Raw genomic sequence first — 15731 nt, 5'->3', positions numbered from 1 at the left:
GCTCGGCTCTTCCGTATCATTCTTTGCTTTCCGATTATTTGTTCTAGTCCATATTATAATAGTGTCATTACCCAAGTACTGGGAGTCAAAAGGGCAGACAACACTATAATTCATTAGCATGGATATCTAAGTCCGTTTTTGTGGTGTTTGAAAACCATCACATCTGGTAATGGTTTGAACTTGAACCCAGGATTACTTACAAAAGACGGAGCAATAAGTAAGATCCTCAGTCTCTTCAGATATTATAAAATAATACACACAGTAACTTCAAATAGCCTTTATTAAATCTTTTTTCTTTTACATTTTAGTTTTTAAAACAAAGAAAACGTTTTTTTCGTATCAAGATATTTAACATATACACAATATTATATCATTTTATATACAATAAAGCATTTCAAAAACACTTTGCATGCCTAACAAACTGACACACAAGCAATCAATCAAACGCGATGGTGATGAGGTAAGACAAACAAAACACACAGTTTGTCTGAACCTTTTGGAGACTTGATTTCTACTTCTGTTACTGAAATAAAAAAATTTTGCCTTTGGGATAACAAGTTATTTATGACGAGACTCGTTTGTCTTTTTAAGTGCTTGAAGTACAAATGATTTACTTCTCTTAAACTTAAAGTTTTGCACGCGTCTGTCAGTCTGTGGAAAGTAGGAGGTCTTTTATTAAAGAAAACAAAACGTTTTGTTTTTTAATGGCCTGGTTTTAGTCATGTTCTTCCTAGGCGACAACGGCGTCACTCGTCGGTGTTTGCGCGATTTTTGCAGCTTCCATCGAGATTACATCATGTGCGGCATTGTTGGCTTCCAGAAAACGGTTTATATGTTCGATGACCCTCATCATTTCAGACTGCAAGGTTGTAAGTTTATCTCCATTTTCGATACATCTCAATTCGAAATCGGCTATGTCCGCTTTACTTTGTAAGCCACGAAGACGGTAGAAGTACTCTAAGGCTTGGCGCATGCGGCCTTGTAGAACAGACAGCTGAAATGAGAAGAATAATTATTGTCAGGAAATGGAGCAATGAGGTTTTGTTCAAGACTGAGGAATGCTATTGTATTCTTGTACACACTTTATTGTTATGGTCTTCAAAGTGTTACGTCAAATAAATTGAGCATTTTCAGGGCCCGACACCAACTTTTCAATTTATTAGCCATATGGCTATTGACATCTTAGATGTTACAACAATTTTAGTTTGTTTACTGGCCAAACTGCCGAGCTAATGGAAATCGAAAACCACAAGCCAAAACTGAATCTCTACTAGTCTGTGGCTAGTGGGCTCCCGTTACTGTCGAGCCCTAATTTCTAGGATAACCGCCGGTTCGTAAAAGCTAACGTATATTATTATACATTCTCTTACGTCATACCTAAGGAGAATAGATTTAAATATGTAGAAGTGACGTCATACCTACAGACAATAGTTTTATGCGCTCTTGTCTTTACAAGTGCAGCTCAGGAATATGTTTAATAAAATAATTATTGGATTCGGTTTGGCCTTGATAATTAACGCTATTATGCTCAACCTCGTCAAAAATTGTTAAGTATACGGCATCATCACTCGCTCTGACGAAGGACTAACGCTCAAAACGTCAGCTTTGGAAACTCTTTACGGTGGCCAATTTACATTATCAACTCAGTTGATAAAACCTAATGATCTTGTAACACCCCCTACCCACGCACACCACAGTCTCCTTAGAAACTTACCCCCTGTATACGGTATAGCCAGTCTCAAGGTGTCTTTCAATTGTTCCATGACCCCTCTCCTACTCTTATACTCGACCGAAAAATCTAATCTACTTCATTTGACACGATTATCATTGAAATGCGATATAATCTCCCCAATCCTTAGTTTATCCTTGGTGTATCACAGCTTCCGCACTACCTATCTATCTTGTTAAGCCACTAAAAAATAACACAAAACATCTTCACGCAAAGATAGCTTCATAAATAAATAAATAATTTAGCAATGGACATCCACTGGGTGGCTATTCTTGTCCACTGTTCAAGATCGAATTGGAATTTGGAACGTTGGTTTTTGCGGAGGGAGGAAAACCGGAGGACCCGGAGAAAAACCCTCGGATGCTTCATTACGGGAAGCTTCATTACAAAAAAGTAATGGTACTTTGAGGAACTTTACTCAAACTTAAAGCTAACCTCTCTGTGATCTTTCAAGCTGTCTTCATTGATAACTCTTCTCTCGACAAGCCTCAGCAAAGCAGCTCTGTTATTCAACAAGGTGTTTTGGGACCTTTGGTAAACTATTGCCAGTTTCTTGTTTTCACCCAGGGCTGTTCTTACACCTCTCTAAGGAAAAAATGTTGAAAATCTTTTCTGAGTTCGATTGGGCAGCCAGGGCTTACTCATAATGCAGTGATGGACTCAGCTTTAAAAACTCTTGTCTTGTTGTTAAGTTTTCACCTCTTGCTAGATTTATATCAAAACAAGTAATTCGCTCTCCTCATCTGCGAGTGACAATTAATTACGGCTTTGCCCCCATCAACTATCACGCCCCAGAAATGGCGAGCTTATAATCTCACTGTTAAATTGCTACATGTCATTCATTTGAAGAGGAGCTTACATCTCTCTTCAGCATCTTGTTTCCATAAATTGTAAGATATTATGTTTCGCTGTGGTTCTTCCGCCACATTACAAAAATCATTACCTGATTGGTTGTTAGCAACTGCTTCCTTTCTTCCATATGCTTCTCGTGACTATCTTTGCTTCGATTGATCCTCCCTACAAGTCAAATCACATGCAAAGTTCTTCACTATAAACATAAAGCTCTGCGCAAGTTTTGCTTGGTAAAACAAGCGTCAATGGTAAGTAGCGTGACCTAACTTTTATTCATTAAGTCTTTAGGAGCTCAGGAGCCCTTGCTTGAGAGATAATTTTGTAATAAATATGTGCCGGTTAAATCCCTTGTAGGGAAAACGAAATGGATGATGCGGGTCTTGTCGATTTCCACTGTTTTTAAAAAAAGGCGAGAATTGTTCCCATCTCGGCTATGCGTGCGCAAGATACTTCTACGATAATCTTCACACCACACCAAAATGCTAAGAAACAGAGAGAGAGAGAGAGAGAGAGAGACGCAGATATTCTCACAACTGTACATAGTTCGCATTTATAAGCAAAATACCTTCAAGTTGTTGGAGTGATTTCTTTAAGTCTTGCTCAGTTTCAAATCCTGTCTCTATTTGAATCTTTAATTCAGTCATTTCCTCGCTAACAATAACAAAATTTGATTATTATTTCTAGTGCTGGTATGGTTTGTGCGCGCGAGGAAGATAAAGAAGTGTTAAAAAGATGAACAAGTAATGATGTGAAGACAAAGAGACGTGCAGTGAGCGTGAAGAGGAATACTTCAAAGCATACGCTGATGAAATTGTTGAAGTGCTGAGGGACTAGAACTCCTTTCTCCATTTCAATCGTGAATTACTTACGACACTCATTTTGCAATTGCTCCTAGCTTGCTTGCAGGCGGTAGTTTGTGTTTGAAAGCGGCGAATAACACTCTCCTTCCCCCCTCCCCCTCGCTTTGTCACTCGTCCCAAACGTTCCACCCGTCTAATATGGCGATCGAATATTCGCCGCCCTGAATCTCACTCTTTAAAACACAAACTACCGCCTGCAAACAGGCTACAATTGCTCCATGAACTTTGGAATCCTGAGAAAGCGCACCTTTATCCATGAAAGCCACTGAATAGCTGAGTGAGTCAGAAAACAAGAAGAAAGCGGCCAAACAGTGTCTGACCAGTTACTCACTTCAGATCATTTATATTCTCTTGAGTTGTGGCGATAACTTTGTTCATCATTTGTGAGGACGACTCCATGTCCGCCATTTTCTTCTCCATCATCTCGGATTTCCAAGTGATGTGATCCAAACGTTTGGTTAATTCCATGGTTTCTTTCTGCAAGAAATCAATCAAATGTGAGGGGAAAGTATCCTACTCATGGATGGTACCTCTGAGTGTAACTGCCCATGTCATCACACGTGAAACACAAAAAATTCATCTAATCAAACCTTCAATTCCTCTTCTTTCGGGCGCAACTCAGAGATTTCACCCTGGAGTTTCGATTCCATATCGTTGTGTTGTTGTTTCACTTTGTCCAAAATCTTGTTAAGTTGTGCAATGGTCTGAAACAGTGAAGAAACAGAATGAAAAATGGGAAGTTTCTGATAGAACTGAAAATCTTATCTGATCATGAAAAGTAAATCAGAGAAAATGAGTTTTTCGATAGCTAACCTCTAGTCTCTCATTATGAATCTTTTCCAGTTTTGAAACCTGAGGAAATCAATAATCAAACGATCAAGTCCAGCATTCAGTGGGTCTGTCCGTCCGTTCGTCCGTCCGTCCGTCCGCCCATAAATCAATCACTCAATCGGTTGGTGATTTGATTAGTTACTAAAACCATTAATCACTTTGCCTGTCAACTTCTCGATTTCTGAATAAAGGGGCTATGGTTCCATTGGAACTGTGATGGTGCGTCGGTGGGCGTTATCACAAGATGATTTGATTTTACCAAGTGAGTTTTTTAAGTTAATGGCAACTGTTGAGACTTTTTAAAGCTGGTGTTTCGAGCGTTAGCCCCTCGTCAGGATGAATCGATTAGTGGGCTAGTCAGTGAGTCCGTCGGCGACTATTTTCATTTCTTCAAAGAACACGAGCATTTAATTGAAAAAATAATACCTCACAATTAGAACACACAAAAAAAAATACCAACCTGGTCTCTCACGTGATCAACAAGCATTACCATTTCCTCTGCCCGCTGAGTAGCCTAAAAGAGGTTAAAATATCACCTCTCAGTTGCTGACAGGTACCTGACAAAAATATCTTATTGTATGGTAAACCTTAAGAAAGATTATTTCAAAGACTTTTAAAACGATTTATGAAAGTAGACAAAACTTACTTTTTCCCGTTTCTTTTTGGAGTCAACGTGTGTCTTGGCAAGGTCCTGTGAGTCTGATGTGATTCTTGCCTGGCGGGAGTAGAGAAAGAGAACATGAACTCTACATTGGCATGGTTCTACTCGTTCAAGTCGTTATTGCTCTTCAAATGGCGCACAATCATCCTTCTGCCCTGAAGTCTTTTGAGACGACTAGAATGATTCCAACAACCATGTAGAACACTCAGAGTGCTGTATTATCTTCACTGACCTGTAGAACGGTCCTTGCATGAGCTTCGTCCTTAAGTTGTTTCTTGAGCGCATCAGCAGTAGTCTTTAGTGATTCTTCAACACCCATGACCTCTTCTTTCTTTACAACCAGACTTTCAGAAAGGTTCTCATGAAGTACTTCAACTTTATTTGTCTCTTCCTTGGAAACCTGAGCAATAATAACACCACATCAGTAAAGCGTTCAGTAAAAAACAAGCATGCCAACTGAGATGTGAAAAATCACACAATCGTTCATAGACTACGGCTTTGGAAAAGATCGTGGGGGTAACTCAACAGCCCTCATGAGTTTTGGAAAGTCGACTTTCCAGCCCTTGGCTCTTCGTTGGACATATTATCGACTACGTCATCAAAGTATTTCATTTGTCCACTAAAGAAGCACACTGCGATCGTCTTTTTTATAGAAACAAAGAACTTTGTTTTGTTACAAAATCTGTCCTTAAGTTTATTTGTTTCTTCCAAGTGTTGACGTTGATTTTAAGAAAAAAAAGTTGGTTACTCAAACCCTTTAGAAAGGTATCACCATCACGGTTATTTTTAGCATCGTAATTTACAAAATAATTTATCAACAATTCGCCCCTCACGGAAATGCACCTTCTGCAATCCAAATTCCAATGTAGAACGCTGTATAATTTTAAGGTCAATACAAGCTACACACAGGATTACAAATATCTCATTAACCAAGCGCGAGGGCCGTACTGGGAGAATATCGGGCCGAGGTCTTGACAGTACGGACCGAGCGCAGCTCGGTCCGTACAAAAAAGACCGAGGGCCGATATTCTTCCAGTACGGTCCCGAGCAAGCTTGGTTAATAAGAGATTTATTATACGACTGAAGTTCCAAGGGACACAAGTGCGGTATCATTCGGGACCATTCGCGACAGTGCCAGGTCCAATACTGAGAGAATATTGAGCGGCAATAGAGCATTTTGATTGGTTGATTTTAGTTCTCGGCCCTCTGACTGCCCGAGTCGTGTAATAATGAATACTACTGCATGTACACATGCACATACCTCCATCTGCTCTTCAATTTTCTCCATTTCTTGTTGTGCTCTCATCACAGCCTTTTCATCCGCAATTTTTTGTTTCGCGCTGACAGGAAAAAAAAGAGATCACCACTTGAGAAAAACGTACTTTGATAAACACCTTTGTGGGTTTGAAAACCTAATCGAGTTACTGACGCGCAGCTTTCAGAAGTTTTACGTAGCCATTTTCCTCTTTTGTTGTGCATTATACAACCTACAGAACAAGCTTTAGATTCTGCGTTTTTCAGAATAGCAAAGGAAAGCGCGAGACACTTGCGAACAGCAAGGTCAAGCACGATGATAAGTCATTTTCTCGCGCTCCGACCAAACGCAACTCTTCTACTGTAAGCTATGGATTCAATCAAATCTTTAATTGCTAATTTACAAAACTCTTGAAATACTATTCCATCGCATACCATTTGTCCAGCTTCACGTTCAGCTTGTTATTTTCAGCTTTGGTTTCTTTGATTCTTGTCGTTAAGTCCTTCAGTTGTTTGGAAGCATTCTTGATTTCAAGCTCCAACTTGCTGTTTTCGCTTTCCATAGACGCTTGCTTAAAGAGCCACAACAATATCAGAAATAAATGAGGGCGTCAAAAATTGTAAAATTGCCTAGGTACAAATGGCTATCGGTCCATCGCCCAGAATGCTCTTGTCTTTCGCGACATGTACTTGCAGTACCCATTTAATCAGCGGGCGGCATAATAATTTACATATCTTGAACTAGTCGGCGTTACTCAAAAGAGCTGTTGTATGCGCATTACGGATTTTTTGAATGAAAGAAAACCTTTGATTTGCGCATTTGGAAAAGTTAATCATAAAAATTTTCAAATTGGTCTTCGCTATCAGGGTAAATCCTTTACATCCTCAATCATTCTTTCCATCTTTGGCTTTCTGTTTACTCTTAGAAAAAAGCATATCCCGAGAAACGATAATTTCCGATATTCCTCCGATGTAAGTGTCATTGTAACCATGAATCTTGTAAATGCTTAAACAATCGCGTAAGAACTGCATGCGAGTGCGAAAGCAAGAAGTAGGTGTTGGCATTGTCCTTACTCGGCATTCTCCCAACCGTTACTTCACCTTCACACTTTTAGACTATTTCACTTCTGTAGACCTGAAACTTAGATCTCAACCAGTTACCAGGTTTACGTCTCTTAATTCTCGTCACCCGTCTGCTTTGACAGTTTAATAAAATTGTAACGAGAATTCATATATTGATTTCTCATGCTCCAACACACGGCCATGGAAGTCTCAGCTGTCAACAAATTGCTTACTGTTAATTGCTTCTCTGTCTTCAAGTTATTATTCTCCTCCACAAGCTTTATATGCTCTGCTTCTTGTTCTACAATTTTCTCTCGAAGTCTTTGAACCTAAAAATGTAACAACTCGGTTACTTTCTGCAAAGGAAGTGAAGTGTATAAATGGCATGTACATATAAAACGTCTGTCACGCATGCTCAGTGGCCCAAATTGCCACATAGCAGAGGTTTTTAACATTTCCCATACGCAGCTCCTGCTAGTTTGAGTGTAATAGCTGACTGTGCCATAAGACGGACCCAAATACGAGAGCCTGCGCGCAGGCTCAACAGACGGCCATAAGAAGTCCAACAGGCGACGGTAGACCGCAGTTTGTCCCGCATCGTATTTGTGTGGCGAGAAGTACTCGTTTTAAGCAATTACCTCTATTAACTGTATTTTAAGTTATATTGGAACTCCCACAGAATTGACAAGAGACGAAAGTTACGAAAGCTCAGGGTACGGGTCAAGCTGATTTTTCACGGAAATGCTTATTACCTTATCTTGCTGAGTTGCTTCCAAGGCCTTAATTCTTTCTTCTCTTCCCCCTGAAAAAGAAAGCAAAATAATGCCTTGCTGTTGACGTACAATAAAAAACAGAAGTGACCAATTTGATAGTAAGAACACTGAGTCAAATGGACAAAAAAATAAAACATGACTGCTATAACCTGTTGGAATTTGGCCTTCGTTTAATTTTGGAGGTTCTAATAAAGCACTAAATTTCGAAAAAACTGAACTTTTAAACAATTATTTGATTGGACAAAAAACACCCAAGAGTTGAGAGTAAATGGAAAAGCTAGGGAGGGTTAAGATGGAAATGGAATGCAAATAATGCTCTTAACATTTTATGCATGCTGATTTGTTTTTCAAGGTGGACAGTACTTGACATAGTTTCTCTGGTAACAATAACTTAACCCACTCAACTCTTGCAATCAAAGCTATAAATTTGTTAAATTTACATGCACACATACTATAAAAACTCACCCAGGACTACAAGCTGCTCTGCATTTTCTGCAAGGGTGTTTCTAATGTCATTCATGGTATGTGTGTTGGACGTATAGTACATCTTTAACTGAGCCAGTTTATCACTGTTAAATAAATGAGAACATTTATTGTAACAGTTGTAATAATTGTCAATGGTTGTGGATCGGTTGTACTCTGGCAGTGTGTAAATAGCACAGAGAAACCTCTGGCATTAATTTGATCACCACTGTAACATGAAAGGGACTTTCAACGTACATGGGACACAAGGGAGCAGTTAATGTCAACTGGATAATTTTAGGACAGGTTCCAACTATACAAGCTATCAGTTCCAAATGCCTGCACAACTAACTAGGGAGAGGATTAAATATAATATGTTGCAGTCATCATTTTTTATTTTGTCATTTTCATTCCACCCAAAATTGGAAGAAAATCACTCATGTGCACATTGTCCAGATTGTTTTTCAAAAATTAATTTACTTTCAAATGTTGGCCTCATGCATTGCTCTTTACTCTCTTACAAACTGCACCATTACAGTTACTATCACATTAAATTTGAATAATCAATTGTAATTCAGAAAAATAAAATAGCCTGTGACATTAGCAGACTTGTGGGTGCAACATGAAAACAAAATTAATGCAAAAGTTAGAGTAACAAGAACAAATAGTGATCTTTTTCACTTCTTTGTTACCCTCAAAGTGCAATGGCTGCTCTAGCACTTAAAACTCTTATAAAACTGCCAGCTTACAGGCTTAACAAGCAGAGGGAGAAACCCAGAACTAGTTTCAGAATGAGTTATTTAAAATGTTTAATAAAACAGTTGAATACCTGACCACATTGAGTTCATTACGTACGACATCAACCTCTTGTTTTATTAGAGCTCTTTCTTGTGTAGCTTTTCCTTGTGCTTCTGCTGTTTTTCTTTCTGTAGCTTCAAGTCTATCAAGAGTGTTACTTAATTCTTCATCCGTTTCATCTTGTTTAAGTTGTATACTCGACATTGCTTCACCTTCTAGATCAAGTTTCTCTTCAACCAAAGGACTGAAAATGCAAATTCATTCATTCATTACATCAAGCCATTAGACAATACAATATATTGTCCCAAATATATCCAACCATGATGATATGTAGAAGTTTAAAATGTGACCAGATTTGAGAAACAAATTTCAAGAACTTTTTATACAGTTTTCAGGTGTAAATGGTAAAATTCACTGTAGCTAGTAGTATCTCTTATTACCTCCTCAAATTGCCTGGAATCTTTTAAAATTTAACAGGTCAACAGATTACTCTACCGCTTTGAATTTTTTTTTTTACTTGTTGTACTTGAAATAATGGAGAACAATGTTATTATTTTAGCATCTACATCAAAAAACATGCTATCAGCTACTACAAAAATTCTAATTCTAGTATTTTGTTCAATTTTTAAGACTGTTGTTCAGTGTGCAAGAATTCCAAGGAGAAGTTGTACACAACCAACAAATAAAACAAACATGATGAACCTTGTTTACTCACCAGTGTTTCTGTATATTGCTCAGATCTTGCAAAACCTTTGTATGTCTAACTTCTACAAAGCAACACGTAATCTGATTACCTCGCTACAAATAATTTACTAGGTTTTATCTTAACAACCTAATCAAAATTAATTGAGTGGTAGGACACTTAAAAGCAGTAACATTCAGTGTAATATTGGTATTACATGAAAAGAAAGGAGACTCCGGTAAATCAAAATCACACCTGCATGATGCACCCTTTCTTTTATCCTGGCTTCAATTCTGCCTTGATAAGCACAATGCCATCTTAGCTCATTTATATCAATAGCACAGGCTTCATGCTCTATAAAAGAAGGAAAAGACTAAGCAAACCCCTTTTTGTCAAGATCATCAATGACATAATAAATCTGAGTCAGTAAAACACATCCATAGCAAACCTGTGTTAGGCTATTAGGGAAAACATTGAGAGGTAATGCAAAACTATGTTTGCAAAGTGAAGTTTTCTTTAGTATGTTTAGCAAGTTCAGTTTGTGACTTAGGAAACATCACAAATGCCCATAAATTCTTTTAAGCTTACCCCTTTGTACAGCCAAAGGAAGATCATGCATTCGCTTGTATGCCTGGGCATCAATCTCATTTCTTAGGAATTGCACTCGTTCTCTTTCTTTCACTAAGCCATCTTGAGTTGAAAGTCTGTCACTTTCCATCCTCCCTAGTAATGTTATAACCTCTTCAATGACATCATATTCCTTAGGAACAATCTCACCAGCAGCAGACTTTGGACTTGACACCTTACTTCTTACTATTCCAGCACTTCTTCCTCTTACCTGTAGAACAAAACATTGAGATACCTGACTTTTTGGCCCAAGGTAACAAGAGAGCAGATGATAACAGGCAACAAAACAAAAATATTATTGTGTGGAATATTTTTTAATATCCCCTTGAATGAAAACTTTGTGAGGCAAACTCTTCCCATCTGCATTTTGAATTTCACCCACTGCCTAATCACTGATTCATGTTTGCAAATTTTAACATTAAAAATTGAACCATTCTTGAAATTACTAAATCAATGAAAATTGTTGGTATCCTTGTCATGAATGTGCTCAAACTTTCTTATGATATACATGTATTCCTGACCTCTAGAGTAGCACCACTGGCGGAAGACTCCAGCCTTGGTTCTACAGATGTCATTTCCTCCCCAACGTTACCAAGGGATGCTGAGCTGAGCAGCCAGCGAATGCGTCTACCATGGCTACTGGCTGAGGATAAATGGGTTGAATCCTCAGGAAGACCCTGACTTTCTAAGAGTTCTTCTTTATCCTTAGCATCTAGGTCTAGAGAGAAAATATATAAAATGTAAACAGTTACATTAGAACAGAAAAGCGTGAGGGTGTCTTCTTGAAGTAATACCAAAATTTTCTGTCTAATTTACAAGGAAAAGAGGAAAAGTATGACAGTGGTAGAGTAGGTGACATGTATGGAACGCCAAGTGTGACAAAAATGTTGAAAACTAAAATATAGGTGGTATCACTAAATATATGTTGTACTGTGTAATAAATGGGTTGAATAGTGCTTATATATAGCTTATGTTGAGACAAATACAGGTTGTAAATACAGGTTGTCTTATTGCACTATTTTGAGACACAGAGGTGAATTGGGTATGGCAATGGGTGAACGATTTAGTCGCGTTTCAGAGATGGAGTGAGACGAAATAGTATCAAATATTTTGCTGAGAACACCTGACGCTGGAGAGGTTGTGATTATGGGAGCGGTTCGCTCGAGGGGGTTGCGAATTCAGAGACAAAGGATTTGCGATTCAATTCAGCGCGTTTATCCAGTCAGTCGAACACTACGAAGAGCAGCTGCAGTTGTTAGACGCGTTTACAACGTGCCCTGCCCAAAAATAGGCTCCCTGCGGTTTTGTCTGAAATGTGAACTCTATGCGAAATAGGCTCGTGATGCGCGCGTCAGTCTCGTTCCAAAGATTTTTGGAAAAGCCCAGAAAATCGATATTTTCAACCTATATATATGAGGCTGTACTTTCAAGTGACACATATATGTTGAACTTTACAACCTGTATTTGTCTCAACGTAAGCTATATATAAGCAATATTCAACCCATTTATTACACAGTATAACATATATTTAGTGATACAACCTATATTTTAGTTTTCAACATTTTTGTCATGCTTGCAAGCGTTCCATAGACATGCACAATTTCTAGAGCTATTCTTTATCACAAAAATAATGCATAGAGCCAGGTACATTTTTATACCCTTTCTCTGAGAGCATTTCTGTATTACCTGATAATACAAAGGATCTTTGCTTGCTAAATTTCTCCTTTTCATTTTGAAGATCACTCATGTAGAGAGCATCAATCAGGTCTTGCAGTTTATGTAGATGGGAAACTGCTTTCCTAACACATGAAGATGTGCTTTTCACAAGCTCACAGCTTCTGCGTCGCCATGATCTGTTTCTAAATTGTGGCCATCCCTCTGAGAGTGAAGGTACAATGTCTGGAGATGTGTTTTTGAGTATTAATACATTGCAAAAAATATCAGTGTATGAATAATGAAAAACATACAAAATGGGACCCAGGGAGTACTATTTATTACATTCTTATATGCATCAATATTGACTAGCACAAGTTAATAGCTATTATCTTGAACTTGAGCCTGTCATATCCTGGATTAAACTATAGAATAAGATGAAGTATGTTGACCATTTTTTGCTTTCCTGAGGCCATGCATTGCCATAGTCCACACATTTAGATTTTAAAAGATTAAGTGCACAGGGGCTATTGTATGAAACACTTGCTCCAGAGGTCATAATCAAGCAAGATGACAGAATCACTCTAACAAATATGTTTGCTCAAAGGGTCAACAACTGCTTCAGCACTAATAACAGCAAATTTAAGGCTTACTTTCACTGGGGAGAGCACTCTTGTATGTTCATTTAGGCTTACATGTGCACAATGGAACCTCCATTCAAAGGATCTCCAGCTAGTGTCCATGTAAAAAAAAAACATCCCGTATAGAGAGGTAACCCTTCCACAAAGGTAACGAAAATTAAGATAATAGGAGCATTTTTTAAAAATATTGTTCGTGTTGCTTGAATGATGGTAGCTCTGAAAGAGATATGTCCTTTAATAAAAACACGCCATTCAAATAAAGGATGTTTAATTAAGAGACTTGTACCTTTTCCTTCATGTTCCAATTTGTCCTTGTCATGATCTTCTGCTGAAACTGCTTCATGATGAACAGGGACAAGATCTTGTCCACTCTCTTGAGAAATGAAACTTCTGCCATCAAAATAAGGTACAATGGCCAGACCAGAGCCTCCACTAATTTCTGATCTCGAGTCCTCGAATAGGGGAACATCTAACCTTGCCAGCTCTATATCGCTTTCGGAATAATGACTCGCAACTTTTCCTTTAGCAGAAATACCTTCCTCTTTTGCAGCCAGTTTTTCTTTTAGATCTGTTTCGCTGAACGCCGACCTCTCTATCGACGACTTTTTCAGACTCCAGCTGACATTTTGACCACTTTGTGGTTCAGATGTCATCTCATTGTTTACCTCTCTTTCTTGTCTATCTACCTCATATTTCCCTTGTTTATCAACAGTCGGCATTCCTATGATCTTTTAGTTTTAGTTTCCACTCTCTAAGTTCAATTTTAACGATGAGATCAATGATAACTTGAAAGGGCTGTCAGAATTAGCACAGCCGCCATCATAAGGCGAAATTTGACTTTGATTGCTAGGCGACGGAGGAAGCAGACGGTGCAAAAACGAGGCTACCCTTGACGTCACTCTGTTATTCCGTGATACAGATTGAGTTCAAGATGGGGGGACAGCACTCTCAATTTACGGAAGAAGAACTGAAAGATTATCAGGTAAAACTTCTTTCTCCGAACAAACTATTCACCCCATCCAATTGGGCATCTTTTTACTGGTATTATTTGGGTTTCTGGTGGGGAAAACGTAAACTTGAACGCTTACATTTGAATGTGTTTTCATTTTGTAGGAACTGACGTACTTTACTCAAAAGGAAATCTTACAGTAAGTTTCCTACTTAGCTATACATGATTTACGAGAAAGTTATTTGGTATTATGTTATTACCTATGAATTCAAGAGTTAGTATGTTTTATGACTCAAATAACTAAGGTTTGTTTTGAAAGGCTTTAGCCTGAGTGAGCTTAAGCAAGATTTAGCTTGATTCAAGACGACTTGATCACATCAATTTCGTGTTTTCAAACAACAATGGGTCTTTGCACGTCTAGGGTAAACCTTCACTTTTTTTTCATTCTCGCTAACAAAATGTCAGCCATCTTCGTTAAAAGGTTGTTGCTGCAGGATTACATTTTGAATTATTCAGAGCGAGTCAGTTACTCGATGATTGCGAAATGATTATCATACATTTATATGTAACATTGTTCATGCAAATCGTAAGTTGCGTATTTAGCGGAAAAAAAAAAAACAGCAACAACAATAGGAAAAATATGCCCCCTAGCTTTAGAGATGATCTTCAGAGGTCAAATTCAATTCTTTTGGATCTGGGTTTGCCTGACTTTCTCGTGGATTTTTCCCTGTTGGAATTCTTTTGCTTGGAATATTGACCATTACACATTTGTTCCCCTCACTTCACTATATCCTTCACTTCACCTTTTACCTTTCTTCACTATTTTTTGTTTGTATGAGGGTTCAATACGGTTTCGTTATTTTTTTTTTTTAATTTTTCGAAGGATCTATCCTATCACACTTTTGTTTCCTTAGCTTAAGGAAGCACTGTAAAGTAATGCACTTGTAATTATTTTCTCATTAAATTGTATTTACCTTAATATGACATACAGGATTACCTTAGCAATGCAACAGTCATCCTGAAAGCGTTTGATAAGAAAAATGAGTTTACTGACTCTCGTTTCCTATTGCTGAATTGTAATAAGCTCATCATTTAAAAACATCATCAGATAAAGTTGAGAGCCACCCCATTTTTTGGTATTTTAATGGTTCTTTCAAATTGTTTTAAATCTTTGCAAAAGTTGATTGCAATTTAGCATTAACAAATTGGGGTGTCAAACTCATTTTTCATATAGAGGCTCATTAAGCAAAAATTTTAGGTGTTTCCAAGAGTTGGTCGTGTTAGTCTGAGAACTACTTCTGAAAAAAGGTTACGCACAAGTTGTTGAAAAAATTAAGACCTACCTATTTCTTAAGCAGCTACTTTGGTAAAAATCTTTGCATACCCATGGCCATGCATCCATAATGTGTGCCATTTCACTTTGGCTGAAAGTTCTCTTCAAGTTTGGACATAATGTTTCCAAACTTTCAAGATTGGTTTTCTTTTCCATCCTCATGGAGATAGACCTTTTGGAGCTCAAAGTGAAAGAAAATATGCTACATAATATTTTTCGTAAAAAAAAGCAGTGAGCATGAATGAACAAGGGGACTCTTTCCAGCATTAGTTTTGGAGTTTAGGATACTTCATTCCTAAATGTAATGTGAATTATAGATGAAAACAAAACTGAGTTTTCTGATTTCAACTGCAATGTTGGGGACTCAACCTTCACTAGGACAATAAATATAATTTTTAATTGTTGATATGTCCCAAAAGTGTTGTTCAGTAGAAGATTTTGTTTTGAAATTGTATAATTTTCAGAATTTTCAACACAGAGCTACACAATTTTCTGGTTGTAAATTCTTTTACACACAATTCAAGCAAGGTAAATCTACCACATGGGTCCCATAAAGGCAGGGAA

The 15731-nt window shown here is 37.8% G+C and overlaps 2 protein-coding genes across 2 annotated transcripts in view; one reads left to right on the top strand and one right to left on the bottom strand.

Moving 5' to 3' along the window:
* Positions 1-262: 262 nt before the first annotated feature.
* On the bottom strand, positions 263-13732 carry LOC111322084 (uncharacterized). Its single transcript, XM_022925127.2, has 22 exons — positions 13172-13732; positions 12278-12490; positions 11113-11309; positions 10553-10802; positions 10220-10318; positions 9998-10049; positions 9314-9526; positions 8488-8591; positions 8002-8051; positions 7483-7578; positions 6623-6759; positions 6195-6273; positions 5166-5333; positions 4919-4987; positions 4733-4786; positions 4255-4293; positions 4032-4145; positions 3773-3918; positions 3147-3232; positions 2673-2746; positions 2165-2314; positions 263-994 (listed from the first exon to the last, which is right to left on the bottom strand). The coding sequence occupies exons 1-22, from the start codon at positions 13602-13604 to the stop codon at positions 731-733; spliced, it is 3087 nt and encodes a 1028-aa protein (XP_022780862.2). The 5' UTR covers positions 13605-13732; the 3' UTR covers positions 263-730.
* Positions 13733-13741: 9 nt separating this feature from the next.
* The window catches only part of LOC111322086 (calcium and integrin-binding family member 2), a 15268-nt gene continuing 13278 nt past the window's right edge, over positions 13742-15731 (top strand). The window contains exons 1-2 of the mRNA XM_022925131.2: positions 13742-13867; positions 13999-14033. Of these exons, the coding sequence (XP_022780866.2) occupies positions 13817-13867; positions 13999-14033 (86 nt within the window). The 5' untranslated portion in view covers positions 13742-13816. The remainder of the gene's footprint in view (positions 13868-13998; positions 14034-15731) is intronic.

This window comes from Stylophora pistillata, chromosome 13 (genome assembly GCF_964205215.1).
Source record: "Stylophora pistillata chromosome 13, jaStyPist1.2, whole genome shotgun sequence".
Taxonomy (NCBI): Eukaryota; Metazoa; Cnidaria; class Anthozoa; order Scleractinia; family Pocilloporidae; genus Stylophora; species Stylophora pistillata.
This window is presented reverse-complemented; position numbering and strand designations above follow the sequence as displayed.